Source organism: Oncorhynchus mykiss, chromosome 32 (assembly GCF_013265735.2).
Source record: "Oncorhynchus mykiss isolate Arlee chromosome 32, USDA_OmykA_1.1, whole genome shotgun sequence".
Lineage (NCBI taxonomy): Eukaryota > Metazoa > Chordata > Actinopteri > Salmoniformes > Salmonidae > Oncorhynchus > Oncorhynchus mykiss.
In genome coordinates, this window is record NC_050572.1 from 3,563,195 (window position 1) to 3,589,793 (window position 26,599).

General features: G+C 42.6%; 1 protein-coding gene across 1 annotated transcript in view; it reads right to left on the bottom strand.

The window, feature by feature from the left end:
- csmd2 (CUB and Sushi multiple domains 2) overlaps positions 1-26,599 on the bottom strand; it is a 384,085-nt gene that overhangs the window by 67,672 nt on the left and 289,814 nt on the right. The window contains exons 41-46 of the mRNA XM_036971824.1: positions 20,331-20,698; positions 5,722-5,907; positions 3,618-3,812; positions 2,799-2,972; positions 2,404-2,577; positions 1,412-1,585 (exon numbers count right to left, since the gene is read on the bottom strand). Coding sequence (XP_036827719.1) covers positions 1,412-1,585; positions 2,404-2,577; positions 2,799-2,972; positions 3,618-3,812; positions 5,722-5,907; positions 20,331-20,698 — 1,271 coding nt within the window. The remainder of the gene's footprint in view (positions 1-1,411; positions 1,586-2,403; positions 2,578-2,798; positions 2,973-3,617; positions 3,813-5,721; positions 5,908-20,330; positions 20,699-26,599) is intronic.

Genomic DNA, 26,599 nt, shown 5'->3' on the forward strand with positions numbered 1-26,599 from the left:
GGCGACTTAACATTCCAAGTCTCCAGAAAGGTGACATCACCGCGCTAAACTAAACTAAGCTAAGCTAGCTCTGAGCTTGCTACCTGACACATGCACAACACACCCTGCAAAGTCTCTGTCAACATCACTGACCAATACGAGCCAAATACATTTTACGGGCGACAATACTCTAAGTTCTTTAATTCTACAGAAAGATGACATTACTCTGCGAAGCTACACTAAACTAGCTATCTGACATGCAACGTCAGCATCACAGATTAAACTGTTAGAGCTCTAGGGGCGCTATTTCATTTTTGGATAAAAAACGTTCCCGTTTTAAGCGCAATATTTTGTCACGAAAAGATGCTCGACTATGCATATTCAGTTTTGGAAAGAAAACACTCTGAAGTTTCAGAATCTGCAAAGATTTTGTCTGTAAGTGCCCCAGAACTCATTCTACAGGCGAAACCAAGATGAAACGTCAAACAGGAAATGAGCAGAATTTCTGAAGCTCTGTTTTCTAATGTCTCCTTATATGGCTGTGAATGCAACAGGAATAAGCTTAGACCTTCTGCCGTTTCCCCAAGATGTCGGCAGCATTGTGACGTATTTGTAGGCATATCATTGGAAGATTGACCATAAGAGACTACATTTTCCAAGTGTCCGCCTGGTGTCCTGCGTCGAAACTGGTGCGCAAAGCCAGGTGCAAGTATTTTTCCATTTGATTGAGAGGAGAAACCATGCTTCCACGAACGATATATCATCGAAGAGATATGTGAAAAACACCTTGAGGATTGATTCTAAACAACGTTTGCCATGTTTTCAGTCGATATTATGGAGTTAATTTGGAAAAAAGTTCGCGTTTTGAGGACTGAATTTTCATTTTTTTTTTGGTAGCCAAATGTGATGTATAAAACGGAGCTATTTCTAATACACAAATAATCTTTTTGGAAAAACTGAGCATTTGCTATCTAACTGATAGTCTCCTCATTGAAAACATCCGAAGTTCTTCAAAGGTAAATGATTTTATTTGAAGGCTTTTATGTTTTTGTTGAAATGTTGCGTGCTGGATGCTAACGCTAATGCTAAATGCTACGCTAGCTAGCTACTTTTACACAAATGATTGTTTTCCTATGGTTGAGAAGCATATTTTGAAAATCTGAGATGACAGTGTTGTTTACAAAAGGCTAAGCTTGAGAGATGGCATATTTATTTCATTTCATTTGCGATTTTCATGAATAGTTAACGTTGCGTTATGGTAATGAGCTTGAGTCTGTATTCACGATCCCGGATCCGGGATGGGGAGATCAGAAAGGTTAATAGGAAATAAGCTTTAGTCCAGACATTTATTACCTAAACATAAACAGATCACCTCATTCCCATAGCAGGGAATTAAATCATACGGTCGTCTCCGTACATTTTCCAGACTTACTTTTACACTTGGGTAGGGTGTTGCTCCACTGTCCGTTGGACTGGCAGTGAGACTTCACCGCCCCCTGCAGGACGTAGCCGGTGTTGCACGCGAAGTGCACAATATCGTTCAGGTTGAACTGCGTTCCCTGAGTAAAGCCAAAGGAAGGGTTGCCTGGATGACCACATGTGATCGCTATGGAGACAAGGAAAATATAGAGAATATCTATCACTAAACATGTCTAAAGTTAATACAAGCTGTCAACACTATCCCAAAACACATCAGTCATATGTTCTCAAATATTATTACACCTTAGCCAGTAGGTCCCTAGTTTACCTCCAATGATATTCATTACTCTATAGGAAGACCCTAGTTTACATTCAATGATGTTCATTACTCTATAGGAAGACCCTAGTCTACATCCAATGATATTCATTACTCTATAGGAAGACCCTAGTCTACATCCAATGATATTCATTACTCTATAGGAAGACCCTAGTCTACATCCAATGATATTCATTACTCTATAGGAAGACCCTAGTCTACATCCAATGATATTCATTACTTTATAGGAAGACCCTAGTCTACATCCAATGATATTCATTACTCTATAGGAAGACCCTAGTTTACATCCAATGAAAATCATTACACTATAGGAAGACCCTAGATTACATCCAATGAAAATCATTACACTATAAGAAGACCCTAGTCTACATCCAATGATATTCATTACACTATAGGAAGACCCTAGTCTACATCCAATGATATTCATTACTCTATAGGAAGACACTAATCTATATTTCCCCATACACCTATCAGGAGACACTAGGGTTGCACAATTCCACAAACTTTCCCAGAATGCCCAGGTTTTCTAGAAATCCCGGTTGGAGAATTCCTGTATTCCCTGCTTTTTCCCTTCTATTTCTGGGAATGTTCCAACTGGGATTTCTGTAAAAACCTGGTAGATTTTTTTTGTTTAACTTATATCATAGCCACTATCTCTGGGTACTTACGGACACAGACAGGGGTGCGCCCAGACCAGCGGTGGTCCTGTTCACAGATGCGTACAGACACCCCGATGAGTCTGAATCCCGGGTTACACTGGTAGACCACACTACCTCTGTAGTTATAGTTCTCTCCTATGATCTGACCATTCACTATTGGTTCTGGGGTACCGCAGTGACCCGCTAGAGACGAGGGACAGAACAGAGAGAGACAGAGGATACAGTCACATATGCATACAGGGATATATTCTGTTTGTCATAAATAGGTCATATAGACAAAGAAAACACAATGGTTGACCAAACGCTATCATCTGGTTCTTTATGAAAATATCTTGAAATACAAAATGAGATTTAACTGGTTAAATTTGTTTGGAACTGTCTCTAGCTAGTTCTGGTTCTCTTACCGAGACACTGGACCTGAGATCCACTCCAGAGGCCATTGGACATGCACTCTCTGACCCGGGAACCAACCAGCGTATAACCTGTGTTACAGGAGAAGATGGCTGTCGCTCCGAACACCGTCAGAGTCCCGATCTTATTACCATTCGGAGGAGTGCCCAGGTCCCCACAGGAGATTACTGAGGAGAGGAGATGAGGCAAGCAGAATAAAAAATGAATCCTAAAAGAACAACAAAACACATTCATATGTTAAACTTGGTTTATTTCATTTGGGTAATTTTCTTGTTTTGATGTCATCCATTTTGTTGGATCTCCACTTCTCTCTCTCTCTCTCTTTCTCTCTGCATTCCTCTGGGATAATCTTTCTCTCTCTCATCTCTGTGTTCATCAATCTTTTTGGGGGAGGGGGGGGGGGCAGCAGATAGCCTAGTGGTTAGAGCATTGTGCCAATAACTGAAAGGTTGCTGGATCGAATCCCTGAGCTGATAAGGTTCTGCCCCTGAACAAGGCATTTAACCCACTGTTCCTAGGACGTCATTGTAAATAAGAATTTGTTCTTAAAACTGACTTGCCTAGTTAAATAAAGGTTAAATAAATGTAAACAATTATAATAATTCTCTCTCTCCTCTGTGCAGGAGAACATGTCAAGATGTAAAGCATTAGTCCGGTCAGTTAACACTGATAATGATTTCCATGGTAAATCTGGTTCATATACCTTGTCTTTCTCATTCTGCAACATCATCTAAAGCACAACTTGGCTGAAAGGAAAACGGCAGATTGTACTGCTCTACAATGCATTGTGGGAGATGTATATTCTGACTCACTCTCGCAGGCCGGCCGGGGCTCTGGGTAGTCCCAGGTGCTGTTGGCCTGGCAACGGATGACCCTCTGACCCTTGTAGTAATATCCGGGGTCACAGATGAGCATCATCATGGCGTCGTACTGGCTCGGAGACCCGTAGATCAGCCTCCATCTCCCGTGATCCACAGCAGAGTGGCCTATGTCAGGGCAGGTCACCGCTGCAAAGGTCACAGGTCAGAAATGACTAACTGAACTATTTGCAGAAAACTACATAGTTGATTAAGGGCTTGTAAGTAAGCATTTCACTGTAAGATCTACACCTGTTGTATTCAACGCATGTGACAAATAACATTTGATTTGATTTGATTTGATTTTAATAGTTGGTACTTTATTATATTAGGTCGTCAAAGTACATTTAAAATTGCCACAATAAAAGCAAAAACTAGCGAACCTCAATTTTCTAAGTTATTTATAATCTAAACATGACACAAGCTTGGCAGTGATAACTCATTCTTGGATCTTAACAGTAATCTTTTAGTGACTCTTGGACAGTGAAGAAGTGCTGGGGATTTATCTCTCCCCAAATGAACACACACAACAGTCTTACATTGAAATGTTCCTGGCGCTGAACCCTGTCACAACTCTAATTCTGAATAAAAACCTTTTTATAAAAAACGTATTCGAAAACATTACAAATGTGGAAGGAAATGCAGCCCCAATGAGAACTGAATGATGTGATCTCCAACCAATGAGACCTCACGATAAGTGATCTCCAACCAATGAGGTTGGTCTCCAACCAATGAGACCTCACGATAAGTGATCTCCAACCAATGAGGATTCATGATAAAGGATCTCCAACCAAAGAGGATTCATGATAAGTGATCACCAACCAATGAGGATTTATGATAAGTGATCTCCAACCAATGAGGATTCATGATAAGGGATCTCCAACGAATGAGGATTCATAAGGGATCTCTAACCAATGGGAACTCATAAGTGATCGCCAATCAAGTAGGACTCATGAAAAGTGATCTCTAACCAATGCGGACTCATGATAAGTGATCTCCAACCAATGAGGAATCATGACAATTGAACTCCAACCAATGAGGACATACACTCGCTGGCCAGTTTATTAGGTACACCACTCCATTCACGAAAATGGATGGCTCTTACAGACAGTGAGTCACATGGCTGTGTCTTGTTATATAAAGCAGGCAGACCGGCATCAAGGCATTCAGTTACTGTTCCATTGAACATTAGTTAACTAAGCGAATTTGAGCGTCAAGTAGGCAAGGAGGCAAGTAGCCTAGGTGGTTAGAGGGGGGCAGGTAGACTAGTGGTTAGAGCGTTGGACTAGTAACCGAAAGGTTGCAAGATCAATTCCCTGAGCTGACAAGGTACCAATCTGTCGTTCTGCCCCTGAACAGGCAGTTAACCCACAGTTCCTAGGCCGTCATTGAAAATAAGAATTTGTCCTTAACTGACTTGCCTGGTTAAATAAAGGTAAAAAATGTTTTTATCATAGGTGCCAGGTGAGCCGGTTCCAGTATCTCAGAAACGTCTGCTCTCCTGTGCTTTTCACACATGACTGTGTGGGTTTACAGAGTGTGTGACAAAAAACTGCTTGTTGATAAGAGCGGTCGAAGGAGAACGGCATGGAACTGTGCAAGTTTACAGGTTGGACCACAAAACAGGAAAATAACGGCGCAGTACAACAGTGGTGTGCAGAACACCATCTCAGAGAGCACAACTAGTCGGTCCTTGTCACGGATACTGCAGCAGACGACCACACTGAGTTCAGCTTAAACCGAGAAGGAGCGACTCCGGTGGGCAACACTGAGGACTGAAAAAACATTGACTGGTCCGACAAAATCCCGCTTCCTGTTGCGTCATGCTGATGGCAGAGTTAGGATTTGACGTAAGCAGCATGAGTCCATGGCCCCCATCCTGCCTGGTGTCAAAACGTTACAGGCTGGTGGCGGTGATGGAAGGTTTTCCTGGCACACGTCAGGTTCCTTGATAGCAAATTGAGCAATTGTAGAATCTATGCCCCAAATAATTCAGGCTGTTCCGGCGGCAATAAACGCAGTATAGGTATGTCAACTCCAACCAATGAGGATTACTCACGTATGCAGCGGGGCGTGGCCTCATTGGAGCTCCACCTCCCAGACTCCTGACAGACGACTGACACGGCCATGGGGTTGGCCAATCTGAAACCGGGGTTGCACCGGTACATGGCCCTGGCACCAAGAGTGAAGTCCTGCCCGACAATACTACCGTTTACTGGAGGTATAGGCATCCCACAGGCCATCACTGAAAGAGAGAGGTAGGGAGGGGGGTAAAGGGGGAGGGAGAGAGAGAAAGAGAGAGAGAGAGATGAAGAGCGAGAGAGGGAGAGAGAAAGAGAGAGAAAGAGAGAGAGAGAGAGAGAGAGAGAGAGAGAGAGAGATGAAGAGAGAAAACAACATTACAAAATTGAAAACAGAGCTCTGGTAGATATGAATTTAACCAAGATGGAATAAGGGATTATTTCACCTTCAGGTAAAGAACCGACAGTGACAAAGCACATAAACACTCTCCGGGAGGCTTTAGAACAACCATCTCTGCATAGAGCTTCTCTCACCACATGCCCCGTGTACAAATGCTCTCACTCTCACAAGCATTATCGTGGCATAAACATTAGTTTGCCCCCCCCCCCTCCCCCTGTCTGCGCTCGGGTAAACATAACCTGTCTGCATCTCAAACGCCACCCTATTCCCTACCAGAGCCCTGGTCAAAGCGCACTAAGTAAGGGAATAGGGTGGCCTTTGTGACTCTGTCAGTAGAGAGCTACGTAATTCAGACTACAGATCACACCTGCAGTTGACTTTAGAAGCACACAATGGCCGCCCCGCTGTTACCAATTTCCACATTCACTGCTGTTGTTGATACAGCACCGCCGCAACTGTTGACACAGCTGGCCACCGGAGTAGGGCTGTGGGGCAACTGAAACCCTTAGTTTTGCTTTCCGAGGGAAAGCGTACATAGGAAAACGTCATGGGAAATGACTGTGGTTTTTACAAGGGGTTGTTTTGAGAGGGATAGAATGTTGCAGAGAGGGGCTTTAAAAGAACAGCTGGGATTTCGGGGGAAAGATGTCAAATGTTTCCACGTCTACATGATTTCCTGGTGTCTTACAGCATCTTTATTCTATCGACCAATCAAATCTTTCATCGACAAAATCAGATCTTCCATCGACCAATCAAATCTTCCATCGACCAATCAAATCTTCCATCGACCAATCAAATCTTCCATCGACCAATCAAATCTTCCATCGACCAATCAAATCTTCCATCGACCAATAAAATCTTCCATCGACCAATCAAATCTTCCATCGACCAATCAAATCTTCCATAGACCAATCAAATCTTCCATCGACCAATCAAATCTTCCATCGACCAATCAAATCTTCCATCGACCAATCAAATCTTCCATCAACCAATCAAATCTTCCATCAAACAATCTGTGTGACCTACACTAAATGTGTGATATACTTTTCAGAATTAAAGCTTAAAATGAATTCTATAAACCTTTTCATAGATAACAATCATCATGTTATTAATTTCGTCCCCGTCAAGGAAAACATTGTAACTTAATTCCGAAAGTCAATTAGTAAATGTTTACATTTTTAATGTATCTATTTGGCTAAAGAAAGACTGTCCAACTTCTCTGTGACAAAAAGTTTACTTGACCTCTTCAGTTAAGTCATGGTCACCAACTCCCTGTTTACAATTAAACCCACAACACCCACACCACCCACACTACCATCAATACATTAGAGGACCCCTACACCACCCACACCACCATCAATACATTAGAGGACCCCCACACCACCATCAATACATTAGAGGACCCCCACACCACCATCAATACATTAGAGGACCCCCACACCACCATCAATACATTAGAGGACCCCCACACCACCATCAACACATTAGAGGACCCCCACACCACCATCAATACATTAGAGGACCCCCACACCACCATCAATACATTAGAGGACCCCCACACCAACATCAATACATTAGAGGACCCCCACACCACCATCAATACATTAGAGGATCCCCACACATCAATCAGCACATTAGAGGACCCCCACACCACCATCAACACATTAGAGGACCCCCACATCACCATCAATACATTAGAGGACCCCCACACAAACATCAATACATTAGAGGACCTCCACACCACCAACAATATATTAGAGGACCCCCACACATCCATCAATACATTAGAGGATCCCCACACCACCATCAATACATTAGAGGACCCCCATATCACCATCAATACATTAGAGGACCCCCACACCAACATCAATACATTAGAGGACCCCCACACCACCATCAATACATTAGAGGACCCCCACACCACCATCAATACATTAGAGGACCCCCACACCACCAACAATATATTAGAGGACCCCCACACATCCATCAATACATTAGAGGACCCCCACACCACCATCAATACATTAGAGGACCCCCACACATCCATCAATACATTAGAGGACCCCCACACCACCAACAATATATTAGAGGACCCCCACACCACCATCAATACATTAGAGGACCCCCACACCACCATCATTACATTAGAGGACCCCCACACCACCATCATTACATTAGAGGACCCCCACACCACCATCAATACATTAGAGGACCCCCACACCACCATCAATACATTAGAGGACCCCCACACCACCATCAATACATTAGAGGACCCCCACACCACCATCAATACATTAGAGGACCCCCACACCACCATCAATACATTAGAGGACCCCACACCCCCACACCACCATCAATACATTAGAGCAGGGGTGTCAAAGTCAAATGGACGGAGGGCCAAATAAAAAAATCAGCTACAAGACGAGGGCCGGACTGTTCGAATGTTCATTGAAAAATTTTTAAATGACGCATATAGTCTAGTGAACCTAATTGAACCTACTGAAAACCTAACAAATATATTACAATATGATCAGATAAATAAAGCAATATTTTCTTATGGCTCTGTCAGTAATCTTTAATTTTCAACAGACACAAAAGACAAATTTCCTTTATATAAATATCCCCATAACATGAACATTAAATGAAAGAAACCGGTATTCAAGGCACCATCAGTAGACTATATTTTCTATTTTAGCAAAAGTGGGCTAAATTTACTTCAAAGAAAAAACAATAATAGCAATTTTCTATCATCCACTCAACTGAAATATTTTTAAAATATAATTGGATTGAAATACAAAAAAATAAAGTGCAAAAATCTATTAATCAAAAACAACACTTTGTTTAAGGAGAAGTAACATGCAGTGAAAACAAATATTAAATTTTAACTTTTAAACTTGAACTGAGTAAAAACTCTAAATATGTGATTGCACAGTAATGTTCACTTGTTTGAGGTTGAGGGTGATACTTGGTGGTGTCCCATCTTTTCCACAAGTTCATCAATGTTCGGGGTAAGGCTCTGAGCTGAAGAAATCCTCAGAATTGAGTGGAGGTGTTCAGCAGTAAGTCGACTTCTGTGTGATGTTTTGTTCAGGTTCATCAAAGAAAACAGTTGTTCACACAGGTATGTGCTGCCAAACATAGACAACGTTTGAGCAGCCTGGATGCGCAGCTGGGGCATTGTGCCGGGGAGGAAACGGGCAAACTCCGCAGCACCCACTGCCGCATATTTTTCCCTCAGTGCATCATTGCATTGGAGGTCAATCAACTCCATTTGGAGGTTTGGTGGTGAGCTTTCCACGTCAACAGCAAATAGGTTACCAAGCAGTTCCAACCTGCTTTTTTGTGCTTCAAAGTCAGCAAATCAGCGTCGAAAGTCAGTGGTAAGCATACCTATTTTATCAGCCAACTGTGTGCTCGGGAACGCACTGGTAGAGAGCTTCTCTTTCATGGTCTGGCAGCTGGGAAAGTGGCTCAAATTTTCTTTCCGCATCTGCGTCTCCCACAGAGTCAGTTTGGTTTTAAATGCCTTCACTGTACTGTACATATCAGAGATGACACGATCCCGACCCTGCAGCTGCAAGTTTATTGCATTCAGATGACTCGTAATGTCACACAGAAAAGCCATTTCACACAGAAACATTTCGTCTCGGAGTTGTGTTGTGTCTTTCCCTTTGCTGTCCAAGAATAGACAAATCTCCTCACGAAGCTCGAAACATCTTTGAAGCACCTTTCCCTGGCTTAGCCATCGCACCTCTGTGTGATAAGGCAAATCACCATGCTCCGTTTCTAACTCCGTCAGAAATGCCTTGAACTGGCGGTGATTCAAACCTTTGGCTCTGATAAAGTTAACTGTGCGCGTGATGATGCTCATTACATGCTCCATTTTCAAGGCTTTACCGCACAACGCTTCCTGGTGTATGATACAATGATAAGCTGTCAGCTCACCTGTCGCGTTTTCCTCTTGCATCTTTTCCCGTATCTTCGCCACCAGTCCGCTCCTGTGTCCACACATCGCAGGTGCTCCGTCGGTTGTCAAACCCACGAGTTTTTCCCAAGGCAGCTCCATCTCATTTACACATCTTGACACCTCTTCATACAAATCATGCCCCGTAGTTGTGCCATGCATAGGACGTAAAGCCAAAAACTCCTCTGTCACGCTTAGGCTGGAGTCCACTCCGCGGATGAAAATTGACAACTGGGCAATGTCAGAAATGTCGGTGCTCTCATCCACAGCCAAGGAATATGCAATAACATCTTTTCCCTTTTTCACAAGCTGCTCTTTTAGATTGATGGACAACTGGTCTACTCTCTCGGCAATGGTGTTTCTGCTCAGACTCACATTTAAAAAGAGTTGCCTTTTTTCTGGGCAAACTTCGTCACAAACTTTAATCATGCAGTTTTTGATGAAATCCCCCTCCGTAAATGGCCGGGCTGATTTAGCGATCTCTTCTGCCAAAATAAAACTGGCCTTGACAGCAGCCTGGCCTTGTGATTTGGCTTTTTTGAACAGAGCCTGTCGAGATTTGAGGCCTCGTTTTAATTCCTCTGCCTTTTGTAGCCTTTGTTCCATGTCCATATTCTTGTTTTTGTCCGCGTGTTTCGTACTGTGATGCTGACGACTGCTGTGCCAATAAATATTGAAATGAAGCAGCCTACTGCTCGGTGCGTCACCTTTGCATTGTGGGAAATGTAGTATTGGTGCGTGTAAAAGATCTGCGGGCTGCCGGCTTGCTGCGGGCCGGTTCTAATAATAAATCAAGATCATCCCAGGGGCCGTAAAAAACCTTCTTGCGGGCCGGATGTGGCCCGCGGGCCTTGACTCTGACATATGTGCATTAGAGGATCCCCACACATCCATCAGCACATTAGAGGACCCCCACACCACCATCAACACATTAGAGGACCCCCACATCACCATCAATACATTAGAGGACCCCCACACCAACATCAATACATTAGAGGACCCCCACACCACCAACAATATATTAGAGGACCCCCACACATCCATCAATACATTAGAGGATCCCCACACCACCATCAATACATTAGAGGACCCCCATATCACCATCAATACATTAGAGGACCCCCACACCAACATCAATACATTAGAGGACCCCCACACCACCATCAATACATTAGAGGACCCCCACACCACCATCAATACATTAGAGGACCCCCACACCAACAACAATATATTAGAGGACCCCCACACATCCATCAATACATTAGAGGACCCCCACACCACCATCAATACATTAGAGGACCCCCACACATCCATCAATACATTAGAGGACCCCCACACCACCAACAATATATTAGAGGACCCCCACACCACCATCAATACATTAGAGGACCCCCACACCACCATCATTACATTAGAGGACCCCCACACCACCATCATTACATTAGAGGACCCCCACACCACCATCAATACATTAGAGGACCCCCACACCACCATCAATACATTAGAGGACCCCCACACCACCATCAATACATTAGAGGACCCCCACACCACCATCAATACATTAGAGGACCCCCACACCACCATCATTACATTAGAGGACCCCCACACCACCATCAATACATTAGAGGACCCCCACACCACCATCAATACATTAGAGGACCCCACACCACCACAAAACCATCAATACATTAGAGGATCCCCACACAACCATCAACACATTAGAGGACCCCCACAGCACCATCATTACATTAGAGGACCCCCACACCATCATCAATATATTAGAGGAACCCCACACCACCCACAAAACCATCAATACATTAGAGGACCCCCACACCACCATCATTACATTAGAGGACCCCCACACCACCATCATTACATTAGAGGACCCCCACACCACCATCAATACATTAGAGGACCCCCACACCACCATCAATACATTAGAGGACCCCCACACCACCATCAATACATTAGAGGACCCCACACCACCACAAAACCATCAATACATTAGAGGATCCCCACACAACCATCAACACATTAGAGGACCCCCACACCACCATCATTACATTAGAGGACCCCCACACCACCATCAATACATTAGAGGACCCCACACCACCACAAAACCATCAATACAATAGAGGACCCCACACTACCATCATTACATTAGAGGACCCCACACCACCATCAATACATTAGAGGACCCCCACACCACCATAAATACATTAGAGGACCCCCACACCACCCACACCACCATCAATACATTAGAGGACCCCCACATCACCCACACCACCATCAATACATTAGAGGACCCCCACACCATATTAGAGGACCCCCACACCACCCACACCATATTAGAGGACCCCCACACCATATTAGAGGACCCCCACACCACCCACACCATATTAGAGGACCCCCACACCACCATCAAAACATTAGAGGACCCCCACACCACCATCAATACATTAGAGGACCCCACACCACCATCAATACATTAGAGGACCCCCACACCACCATCAATACATAAGAGGACCCCCACACCACCATCAATACATTAGAGGACCCCCACACCAACCTCAATACATTAGAGGACCCACACACCACCATCAACACATTAGAGGACCCCCACACCACCCACACCACCATCAATACATAAGAGGACCCCCACACCACCATCAATACATTAGAGGACCCCCACACCACCATCAACACATTAGAGGACCCCCACACCAGCATCAATACATTAGAGGATCCCCACACCACCATCAATACATTAGAGGACCACCACACCACCATCAATACATTAGAGGACCCCCACACCACCATCAATACATTAGAGGACCACCACACCACCAACAATATATTAGAGGAACCCCACACCACCCACACCACCATCAACACATTAGAGGACCCCCACACCACCCACACTACCATCAATACATTAGAGGACCCCCACACCACCATCAATACATTAGAGGACCCCCACACCACCATCAATACATTAGAGGACCCCCACACCACCATCAATACATTAGAGGACCCCCACACAACCATTAATACATTAGAGGACCACCACACCACCATCAATACATTAGAGGACCCCCACACCACCATCAATACATTAGAGGACCCCCACACCACCATCAATACATTAGAGGACCCCCACACCACCATCAATACATTAGAGGACCCCCACACCACCAACAATATATTAGAGGAACCCCACACCACCCACACCACCATCAACACATTAGAGGACCCCCACACCACCATCAATACATTAGAGGACCCCCACACCACCATCAATACATTAGAGGACCACCACACCACCATCAATACATTAGAGGACCCCCACACCACCATCAATACATTAGAGGACCCCCACACCACCCACACCACCATCAACACATTAGAGGACCCCCACACCACCATCAATACATTAGAGGACCCCACACCACCATCATTACATTAGAGGACCCCCACACCACCATCAATACATTAGAGGACCCCCACACCACCCACACCACCATCAATACATTAGAGGACCCCCACACCACCATCAATACATTAGAGGACCCCACACCACCATCAATACATTAGAGGACCCCCACACCACCATCATTACATTAGAGGACCCCCACACCACCATCAATACATTAGAGGACCCCCACACCACCATCAATACATTAGAGGACCCCCACACCACCATCAATACATTAGAGGACCCCCACACCACCAACAATATATTAGAGGAACCCCACACCACCCACACCACCATCAACACATTAGAGGACCCCCACACCACCATCAATACATTAGAGGACCCCCACACCACCATCAATACATTAGAGGACCCCCACATCACCATCAACACATTAGAAGCCTTGACATGAATATTTCTATACAACAGAATGAGAGATTTTGAAAGTGTACCGGAAAGTAATCTACAGCGACAACAAAAAGTTCACTAACCAATTGGAAAGACCTGGATTCCTGCATAAACTGGTCATCAAATTTGATCTGATCTTCATCTAAGTCACAACAATAGACAAACACAGTCTGCTTAAACTAATAACATACAAATAATTATACGTTTCCATGTCTTTATTGAACACACAGTGTAAACTTTCACAGTGCAGGGTGGAAAAAGTATGTGAACCCTTGGATTTAATAACTGGTTGACCTTCCTTTGGCAGCAATAACCTCAACCAAACATTTTTCTGTAGTCAGGAGGAATTTTGGGCCATTCCTCTTTACAAAACTGTTTCAGTTCAGCGATATTCTTGGGATGTCTGGTGTTAACTGCTCTCTTGAGGTCATGCCACAGCATCTCAATCGGGTTGAGGTCAGGACTCTGACTGGGCCACTCCAGAGTGGGTATTTTCATCTGTTGAAGCCACTCGGTTGTTGGTTTACTTCTGTGTTTTGGGTCGTTGTCCTGTTGCAAAAACCCAACTTCTGCTGAGTTTCAATTGGAGGACAGATAGCCTGACATTCTCCTGCTAAATGTCTTGATAAACCTTGGAATTCATTTTTCCGTCGATGATAGCAAGCTGTCCAGGCCCTGAGGCAGCAAAGCAGCCACAAACCATGATGCTCCCTACCATGATGCTCCCTCCACCGTACCTTACAGTTGGGATGAGGTTTAGATGATGGTGTGATGTGCCTTTTTCTCTCCACACAGTGTTGTGTGTTCCTTCCTTCCAAACAACTCAACTTTAGTTTCATCTGTCCACAGAATATTTTGCCAGTAGTGCTGTGGAACATCCAGATGCTCTTTTGCGAACTTCATATGTGCAGCAATACTTTTTTTGGACAGCAGTGGCTTCTTCCGTGGTGTCCTCCCATGAACACCATTCTTGTTTAGTGTTTTACGTATCGTAGACTTGTCAACAGAGATGTTAGCGTGTTCCAGAGATGTCTGTAAGTCTTTAGCTGACACTCTAGGATTCTTCTTAACCTCATTGAGCATTCTGCGCTGCGCTCTTGCAGTCACCTTTGCAGGATGGTCACTCCTAGGGAGAGTAGCAACAGCGCTGAACTTTTTCCATTTATAGACAATGTCTTACCGTGGACTGATGAACATCAAGGCTTTAAGAGATACTTTTGTAACACTTTCCAGCTTTATGCAAGTCAACAATTCTTAATCTTAGGTCTTCTGAGATCTCTTTTGTTCGAGGCATGATTCACATCAGGCAATGCTTCTTGTGAATAGCAAACTCATATTTTGTGAGTGTTTTTTATTGGGCAGGGCAGCTCTACCCAACATCTCTAATCTCGTCTCATTGATTGGACTCCGGGATAGTTGACTCCTGACTCCAATTAGCCTAAGTCATTAGGGTTCACATACTTTTTCCAATATACACTTTGAATGTTTAATGATGTATTCAATAGAAACAAGACAAAAACAATAATTTGTGTGTTATTAGTTTAAGCAGACTGTGTTTGTCTATTGTTGTGACTTAGATGAAGATCAGATCAAATTTGGTGACCAATATATGCAGAAATCCAGATAATTCCAAACGGTTCACATAATTGTTCTTGCCACTGTACATGGGGGGGGATTCCAACCAGCTAATATAATGTAATTTCCTTTAAATGCACTTCTCTCTACCAATATTCTGACCTTTCAACATAAGCATGAGAACACCTTTGTATTCACCTGCTATACATTTGGGGTTGAGAGAGAATAAATGTGTCTACAGATACGCTGTATTCTAACCCTGATTCCACCACCTTTATACATGAGGAAACCACGAATAAGGCCTAGCCAACATGCCGGTTCCAAGCGGAAAATGCATCTACTTTATTTTTCTTGGTAGAAATAACACCATTCTCCATACACTGTCATTTACAACTTGATCAGAGCTATTGATCAGAGCTATCGATCAGAGCTATCGATCAGAGCTATCGATCAGAGCTATTGATCAGAGCTATTGATAAGGGCTGGGTAAATTAGTGATATGTTATGAGATGTGAAATATACAAAGGACACATGTTTTAGACCTAATTTACCTTATGATCGCTGGAGGCAAACGTGAAATGAGTCATAAGGCAGCAAACTGAAGCATGTCACCTTTGATAGTGTCAAGTTGATGAAATACTGTGCAATCATGCAGAATTTAAGTTGTACAGACTTTTAACTTTAAAACGTCTTAATTATAGACTAGCGGGACTTTCTCTGTCTCCTTTTTCTATCGCGTTAAATATGAACCACTATCAGTATGGACAGTCAGACTAATAACCACACATATTCAACTGTACATTTTTATATATATTTTTTTACCTTTATTTAACTTGGCAAGTCAGTTAAGAACAAATTATTATTTACAATGACGGCCTACCCCGGCCAAACACTAACACAGACGACGCTGGTCCAATTGTGCGCCACCCCATGGGACTCCCAATCACGGCCGGTTGTGATACAGACTAGAATTGAACCAGGGTCTGTGGTGACGCCTCTAGCACTGAGATGCAGTACCTTAGACCACTGAACCAGGGTCCGTAGTGACGCCTCTAGCACTGAGATGCAGTGCCTTAGACCACTGAACCAGGGACTTTAGTGACGCCTCTAGCACTGAGATGCAGTGCCTTAGACCACTGAACCAGGGTCTGTGGTGACGCCTCTAGCACTGAGATGCAGTGTCTTAGACCTCTGAACCAGGGTCTGTAGTGACGCCTCTAGCACTGAGATGCAGTGCCTTAGACCGCTGAACCAGGGTCTGTAGTGACGCCTCTAGCACTGAGATGCAGTGTCTCAGACCACTGAACCTGGGTCTGTAGTGACGCCTCTAGCACTGAGATGCAGTGCCTTAGACCGCTGAACCAGGGTCTGTGGTGACGCCTCTAGCACTGAGATGCAGTGCCTTAGACCGCTGAACCAGGGTCTGTAGTGACGCCTCTAGCACTGAGATGCAGTGTCTAAGACCTCTGAACCAGGGTCTGTAGTGACGCCTCTAGCACTGAGATGCAGTGCCTTAGACCGCTGAACCAGGGTCTGTAGTGACGCCTCTAGCACTGAGATGCAGTGTCTAAGACCTCTGAACCAGGGTCTGTAGTGACGCCTCTAGCACTGAGATGCAGTGCCTTAGACCGCTGAACCAGGGTCTGTAGTGACGCATCTAGCACTGAGATGCAGTGCCTTAGACCTCTGAAACAGAGTCTGTGGTGACTCCTCTAGCACTGAGATGCAGTGCCTTAGACCGCTGAATCAGGGTCTGTAGTGACGCACTGAGATGCAGTGTCTTAGACCTCTGAACTAGGGTCTGTAGTGACGCCTCTAGCACTGAGATGCAGTGCCTTAGACCACTGAACCAGGGTCTGTGGTGACGCCTCTAGCACTGAGATGCAGTGCCTTAGACCGCTGAACCAGGGTCTGTGGTGACGCCTCTAGCACTGAGATGCAGTGTCTTAGACCGCTGAACCAGGGTCTGTAGTGACGCCTCTCGCACTGAGATGCAGTGCCTTAGACCGCTGAACCAGGGTCTGTAGTGACGCCTCTCGCACTGAGATGCAGTGCCTTAGACCGCTGAACCAGGGTCTGTGGTGATGCACTGAGATGCAGTGTCTTAGACCTCTGAACCAGGGTCTGTAGTGACGCACTGAGATGCAGTGTCTTAGACCTCTGAACTAGGGTCTGTAGTGACGCCTCTAGCACTGAGATGCAGTGTCTTAGACCTCTGAACTAGGGTCTGTAGTGACGCCTCTAGCACTGAGATGCAGTGTCTTAGACCTCTGAACTAGGGTCTGTAGTGACGCCTCTACCACTGAGATGCAGTGTCTTAGACCGCTGCACCATCGGGAGCCCAATGTACTGTTAGTTCCCTTCAGATGGTATAGCCTAGATTATCATTCCATTTAATTACATTGTTTAGTTTACCTTAATTTGCCTCCTCTGTAAACGCCGTCACGGCCGTGTGGTTGTTGCTGAGGATCACTAGTAACAGGTGATAATACAAAACAGATATGTAGGATAATTACATTGTTATGGAGCCAAGTGCAGACCGAGCCGTAGCAGGTTAGACCTGATGCATGGCTTGACATCACACAGTAATACTTGACATCACACAGTCCCATGGTCAGTGCAGGTAATAGACGAGGGTATAGCCTACTATTGTACACTATTCTCCCTGATATAATTCTATATACACTAATCGTCCAACATTAGAACAGTAAGCAGTATCGACGCACCAAGTCTGGAACCAACAGGACCCTGAACAGCTTCTACCCCCATCAGAACGATCCATATTTAAAGGGAACAGCTTCTACCCCCCATCAGAACGATCCATATTTAAAGGGAACAGCTTCAACCCCCATCAGAATGATCCATATTTAAAGGGAAGTGCTTCTACCTCCCATCAGAATGATCCATATTTAAAGGGAACAGCTTCTACCCCCCATCAGAATGATCCATATTTAAAGGGAATAGCTTCTACCCCCATCAGAATGATCCATTTTTAAAGGGAACAGCTTCTACCCCCATCAGAATGATCCATATTTAAAGGGAACAGCTTCTACCCCCATCAGAATGATCCATATTTAAAGGGAAGTGCTTCTACCCCCATCAGAATGATCCATATTTAAAGGGAAGGTGTTTATTCTTACAGCAACATGGTCCCTTCCGTGTTTGTTTTTTTTCTTCTTTTGCAGTGTTTTAAAGTTGCGATTCACCTCAACCAACTAGGTTTTGAGCGTTATTAAATCGTACAGCTAATAAATCGCAGGTCGCAGTTGTAAAATGAGAACTGGTTCTCAACTGGCCTACCTGGTTAGAAAAAATTTAATAATAATAATAATAATAACAATGATAATGATAATAATAATAATAATAATAATGATAATGATAATGATAATAATAATAATAATAATAATAATGATAATGATAATGATAATGATAATAATAATAATGATAATGATAATGATAATGATAATGATAATGATAAAAATAATAATAATGATAATGATAATGATAATGATAATAATGATAATGATAATGATAATAATAATGATAATAATAATAATAATAATGATAATGATAAAAATAATAATAATGATAATAATAATAATAATAATGATAATAATAATAATAATAATAATAATAATGATAATAATGATAATAATAATAATGATAATAATAATAATAATAATGATAATAATAAAAATAATAATGATAATAATGATAATGATAATAATAATAATAATAAAATAAAAAAAAATAATAATAATAATGATAATAATAATAATAATAATAATAATAATGATAATAATAATACTGATAATGATAATAATGATAATAATAATAATAATAATGATAGTCATAATAATGATAATAATAATAATAACGATAATAATAATAATAATAATAATGATAATAATGATAATAATAATAATAATGATAATAATGATAATAATAATAATAATAATGATAATAATGATAATAATAATAATAATAATAATAATAATGATAATAATAATAATAATGATAATAATAATAATAATGATAATAATGATAATAATGATAATAATAATAATGATAATAATAATAATAATGATAATAATAATAATAATGATAATAATGATAATACTGATAATGATAATAATGATAATAATAATAATAATAATGATAGTCATAATAATGATAATAATAATAATAACGATAATAATAATAATAATAATAATGATAATAATGATAATAATAATAATAATGATAACAATGATAATAATAATAATAATAATGATAATAATGATAATAATGATAATAATAATAATAATAATAATAATAATAATAATAATGATAATAATGATAATAATAATAATAATGATAATAATGATAATAATAATAATAATAATGATAATAATGATAATAATGATAATAATAATAATAATAATGATAATAATAATAATAATGATAATAATAATAATAATAATAATAATAATAATGAGGCAAATAGCAGTACTTTGACTGTTAGTTCTAACAAGCTGTCGACCTAACAGTCAATGGGTACAGCGATCCACAACCACAGATATCATACACAAGGGATGTCCTGCTTAATCTCCCTTTGCTGCACGTCTACACTGGAACACCACCATCAATACAACATGTTCCCAATAAAAGGCATCTAAAACCAAGGAAGCCTGGCAGGAATATTGGAGGAGGAGGAATTTTAAAAATAAACCAACCCTTCAGAAAACCTCTTCCATCTATTATGCATGGACATGTAGAAAGGAATTAGACTGAGGAGTTACGGGCTTGTACCCTGGTCTGATCTGATCTGTCTGAGGTTTGAGACCTGGGACCTGGGACCTGGGACCTGAGACCTGGGACCTGGGACCTGGGACCTGGGACCTGGGACCTGGGACCTGGGACCTGGGACCTGGGACCTGAGACCTGAGACCTGGGACCTGAGACCTGAGACCTGAGACCTGGGATCTGAGACCTGAGACCTGAGACCTGAGACCTGGGACCTGGGACCTGAGACCTGGGACCTGGGACCTGGGACCTGGGACCTGGGACCTCAGACCTGAGACCTGAGACCTGGGACCTGAGACCTGAGACCTGGGACCTGGGACCTGGGACCTGAGCTTACGGAACAGGATCCCTCCTCCGCTGTGTAGCTGGATGGCTACACAATCGTTAGAATGGACCGAAACATCAACTCTGGGAAGAGAAAAGACAGTGGAATTTGTGCATTCATCAACAATAAATATTGCAGTCCTGCCCACATTAAAACCAAGCACAAGGTCTGTACTAAAGATATTGAACTTCTTGCTCTAAACCTTAGGGCCGTACTACCTGCCATGAGAAATAAATCCGGTTGACTATTTATTGTCTACATAGCCCCCTCCATTCACACCCGAATAGCTGCCGACTTGATTCATGACCTTGTATCCCAGGCGGAAAACAGAGTCACCTGAAGCATAAACAGCTAATCATGGGAGACTTTAACATGTGCAATCTACCTGAACATTTAGCATCACATCAGCAATACGTTACACTCCTGAAGAGACAGAAGACCACCAGGACTGTTTTGAATACACTGACTGGGCGGCCCTGACGACGGCCCTGACGACGGCCCTGACGACGGCCCTGACGACGGCCCTGACGACGGCCTGCGCCGATGACCTGGAAGTTGCAACAGAGAATGTTTTTTCTTTCAACCTCAATATCTTACAAATGTTCTATAAATCCGACCTGCAGAGTGTGTTGTCCTTTGCTCTGAAATGCGTGTTTGTGAACATGCGAGTGCAAGACCAAGTCAAGCTTCAGCGCTCGACTAAGACGGCGGGAAGGATAATTGCTACAGATCAATTACTGTACACCAAACTCATCCTTCTACATCTTTAAAGCATTTTACAAGACAGACTCAAAACTGAGTCACAGCAGCAGCCGGGCAAGACTTCTTCAGAAGAAAATGAAAACAGACGAATACGGGGACTGTTTTATACCATCAGCCATTAGGCTGTAGAATGGATAGTCTGATGATCCCTCCAATATACAGCATACTGCACATTCACATTCAATGTGTAGCTAAAGCACTTCTAGTTAATTATATTGTGTAGTTTCTGTGTTTCATGTTTTGTGTACTGTCTTATTAGGCTCATGACCAAATGAATTTCCCACTGGTGGGATAATAGAGTTGATCTGAATCTGAGATAGTCTGGGTAGCTTTTGGTTAAACTATCTGGATTGACCCTTGTCACCTCTAACTCTGTTGACTCATTACATGTGCTGCTGCTACCGTTTATAATCTATCCTGTTGACGAGTCACTTTACCCCCGTCACGTATACTCCCTCTCCGGCCTCTAGGTCATCAGGCTGCTGATTATCCCGCACATCTGTCACCATCGTCTCGCGCACCTGAGCCTCATGACACTCACCTGGACTCCATCACCTCCTTGATTATCTTCCCTGTATCTGTCACTCGCCTGGACTCCATCACCTCCTTGATTATCTTCTCTATATCTGTCACTCGCCTGGACTCCATCACCTTGATTATCTTCCCTATATCTGTCACTCGTCTGGACTCCATCACCTCCTTGATTATCTTCTCTATATCTGCCACTCCCCTTGGTTCTTTCCTCATATGTTATTGACTCTGTTTTCATGTCGGTGTGTTGTTTGTGTTTCGTGTTCATTGTTTATTTAACAAAAAAAATTAAACACTCCCTGAACTTTCTTCCTGACTTTCAGCGCACTCGTTACAACCCCGTTACAACCCCCGTTACAACCCCGGTACAACCCCCGTTACAACCCCGGTTACAACCCCAGTACAACCCCGGTACAACCCCCATTACAACCCCGTTCCAACCCCTGTTACAACCCCTCTACAACCCCCTTTACAACCCCCGTTACAACCCCGTTACAACCCCGGTACAACCCCGTTACAACCACTACCCCTATTAGTACATATCTACCTCAATGACCTCGTACCCCTGCTCATTGACTCGTTACAACCCCTACCTCAATGACCTCGTACCCCTGCTCATTGATTCGTTACAACCCCTACCTCAATGACCTCGTACCCCTGCTCATTGACTCGTTACAACCCCTACCTCAATGACCTCGTACCCCTGCTCATTGACTCGTTACAACCCCTACCTCAATGACCTCGTACCCCTGCTCATTGACTCGTTACAACCCCTACCTCAATGACCTCGTACCCCTGCTCATTGACTCGGTACTGGTACTGCGTGTACATAGCCACGTTATCGATACTCATTGTGGATTTATTCTTTGTGTTATTATGTTTATATTATTTCTCTTTTTTCTCTCTGAATTGTCGGGAAACTTCAATGTTAGTTTACATCTGTTGTTTTGTATTTGATTTGATGGGTTAAATTTTCAGAACTAATTAAACCACTTTTTTTATTTTCTTTAGTGCGTAAAGGCTCCCCAAAAACTGTTTTTTATGATTCAGATTTCCAAAACCTAGGTCATCTACAAGATTAGAGTATTTTCTTCATCGACCAATTGGTGCTGAAACAGAAGAATATGTACACTACTGTTCAAGAGTTTGGGGTCACTTGTCCTGGTTATTTTAAGAAAAGCTCATTTTTGGTCCATTAAAATGACATCAAATTGATCAGAAATACAGTGTAGACATTGTTAATTTTGTAAATGACTATTGTAGCTGGAAACAGCAGAATGTTTAATGGAATATCTACATAGGGGTACAGAGGCCCATTATCAGCAACCATCACTCCTGTGTTCCAATGGCACTGTGTGTTAGCTAATCCAAGTCCTAGTTGATCATTAGAAAACCCTTTTGCAATTATGTTAGCACCACTGAAAACTGTTCTGATTAAATAAGAAATACACTTGGCCTTCTTTAGACTAGTTGAGTATCTGGAGCGTCAGCATTTGTGGGTTCAAAACGGCAAGATACAAATAGCTTCCTTCTGAAATTTGTCAGTCTATTCTTGTTATGGGAAAGACTATTCCATGCGAGAAATTGCCAAGAAACTGAAGCTCTCATATAACGCTGTGTACTACTCCCTTCACAGATCAGCGCAAACTGGCACTAATCAGAATAGAAAGAGTGGGAGGAGTGGGAGGCCCCGGTGCACAACAGAGCAAGAAGAAAAGTACATTAGAGAAACAAGACAACTCAAGTCCTCAACTGGCAGCTTCATTAAACAGTACCCGTGACCAGTGTCTGTTTTTTTCCCCATCTTAATATATATATGTTTTTAGCAAGTCTAAGATATGGCTTTTTTTTTGCAACTCTGCCTAGAAGGATAACATCCCGGAGTCGCCTCTTCACTGTTGACGTTGAGACTGGTGTTTTGCGGATGTCTTAAGATGAATGTACTGGGAAAAAAAATGTTGAATTAAATTGACTCACACCTGCAGAGTTACGCAACTGTCACCGATCCCTCCGTAACTTTCATTACGCACAGCTGGTCCCTATTCCCAGAGTAACTGTATAAATGGTCCCTATTCCCAGAGTAACTGTATAAATGTGCCCTATTCCCAGAGTAACTGTATAAATGTGCCTTATTCCCAGAGATTAGTAACTGGATAAGCCCTTGGTTCACCATTGTCTTGTCGATTATTGTTCCTATGTACGTTGGTGCGTGTGAGTCCCTGTGTTTTGGCTTTCGTACCGCTGTGGATTGCGCAGATGATTACAGGTCTCATCCCATGTGTAAATCATTGTGCGCTTGTGTTAGTTATTTTAGGTAGTCCTCGTTCTTTTGTTTGGGTTTCTACCCTTGTATACGTGTTTGTTCAGTGTTCTTCCCCTTGCCATTACATGGTAAACGCTGTAGTTTGAGGTATAGAAATAACAAACACTATTACGCATTCCGACGCCTGTCTCCCAATCTTTATACCAGCGCAACAGCGACTGAATAAGGTAAATACTCTTAATGTGTGAGTAGGAAAGGCATTTCCTAAGTCTGAATCGCCACCAATCAGAATAGATAAAAGAAAAGAACACTGTAGAATCATTCAACCTATTCAGGTCCGGTCAAAAAAGTATAATTTAAATACTGCATTGACCGGACCTGAATAGGTTGAATGATTCTACAGTGTTCTTTTCTTTTTTTTAGCCCCAATTTCTAGGCAGCTTGTTGAAGTGGCTTCCATTTCTTCCTTTGAATCAGCCACTGAGTTTGTCCAATTTTGGCCAATTAAGTGCTAAGTGGTAAAAACTTGTAGGCACAGAAGCCTCAAAGAAACTGAGTAGACCATCACTTCCATCGAAATAGTTGTATTCATAAATATGCAGTGCATTCAGAAAGTATTCAGACCTCTTGACTTTTTCCACATTTGTTTACTTTACAGACTTATTATAAAACGTATTAAATAGTTGTGTTTCCTCAACAATCTACAATAATGACAAAGGAAAAACAGGTTTATCGACATTTTTGCAAATGTATATATAAAGAAAATATTTTACATTTACATAAGTATTCAGACCCTTTACTCTGTACTTTTGTTGAAGTCCCTTTGGCAGCGATTACAGCCTCGAGTCTTATTGGGTATGACGCTACAAGCTTGGCACACCTGTTTTTGGGGTGTTCTCCCATTGTACTCTACACATCCTCTCAAGCTCTTGTCAGGTTGGATAGGGAGCGTCGCTGCACAGCTATTTTCAAGGTCTCTCCAGAGATATTCAATTGGGTTCAAGTCTGGGCTGTGGCGCGGCCACTCAAGGACATTCAGAGACTTGTCCTGAAGCCACTCCTGTGTTGTCTTGGCTGTGTGCTTAGGGTCGTTGTCCTGTTGGAGGGTGAACCTTCGTCCCAGTCTGAGGTCCTGAGTGCTCTGGAGCAGGTTTTCCTCAAGGATCTCTCTGTACTTTGCTCCATTCATCTTTCCCTCAATACCATCCCTCAATCCTGCCGCTGAAAAACATCCCAACGGGATGGTGCCAGGTTTCCTCCAAACGTGACGCTTGGCATTCAGACCAAATAGTTCAATCTTGGTTTCATCAGACTGAGTTTCATCAGACTGAGTAGAATCTTGTTTCTCATGGTCTGAGAGTCCTTTAGGTGCCTTTTGTAAAACTCAAAGTGGGCTGCAATGTGCCTTTTACTGAGTAGTGGCTTCTGTCTGGCTACTCTACCATAAAGGCCTGATTTGTGGAGTGCTGCATAAATGGTTGTCCTTCTGGAAGGTTCTCCCATCTCAAAGGAGGAACTCTAGACCTCTGTCAGAGTGACCATCGGGTTCTTGGTCATCTCCCCGATGGTTGTCCTTCTGGAAGGTTCTCCCATCTTCACAGAGAAACTATAGAGTTATGTCGTTGACCATCAGTTTGGCCGGACGGCCAACTCTGGGAAGAGTCTTTGTGTTTCCAAACTTCTTCAATTTAAGAATGATGGAGGCCACTGTGTTTTTGGGGACCTTCGATGCTGCAGAATATTTTTTGGTACCCTTCCCCAGATCTGTGCCTCGACACAATCCTGTCTCGGAGCTCTACGGACAATTCCTTCGACCTCATGGTTTGGTTTTTGCTCTACCATGCACTGTCAACTGTGGGACCTTATATAGACAGGTGTGTTAAATAAACAGGTGTGTTATATAGACAGGTGTGAGCCTTTCCAGATCGTGTCCAATCAATTGAATTTACCACAGGTGGACTACAATCAAGTTGTAGAAACATCTCAAGGATGATCAATGGAAACAGGATGCACCTGAACTCAATGTTGAGTCTCATAGCAAAGAGTCTGAATATTTACAGTGGGGAGAACAAGTATTTGATACACCGGCGATTTTGCAGGTTTTCCTACTTACAAAGCATGTAAGGTCTGTAATTCTTATCACAGGTACAGAGCCGGAATTCTTACTGGTTGGTAGGTGATCAAATACTTATGTCATGGCAATAAAATGCAAATTAATTACTTAAAAATCATACAATGTGATTTTCTGGATTTTTATTTCAGATTCCGTCTCTCACAGTTGAAGTGTACCTATGATTAAAAATTACAGACCTCTACATGCTTTGTAAGTAGGAAAACCTGCAAAATCGGCAGTGTATCAAATACTTGTTCTCCCCACTGTATGTAAGTAAGTTATTTGTTTAATATAAGTTTAATAATTTCAATACAT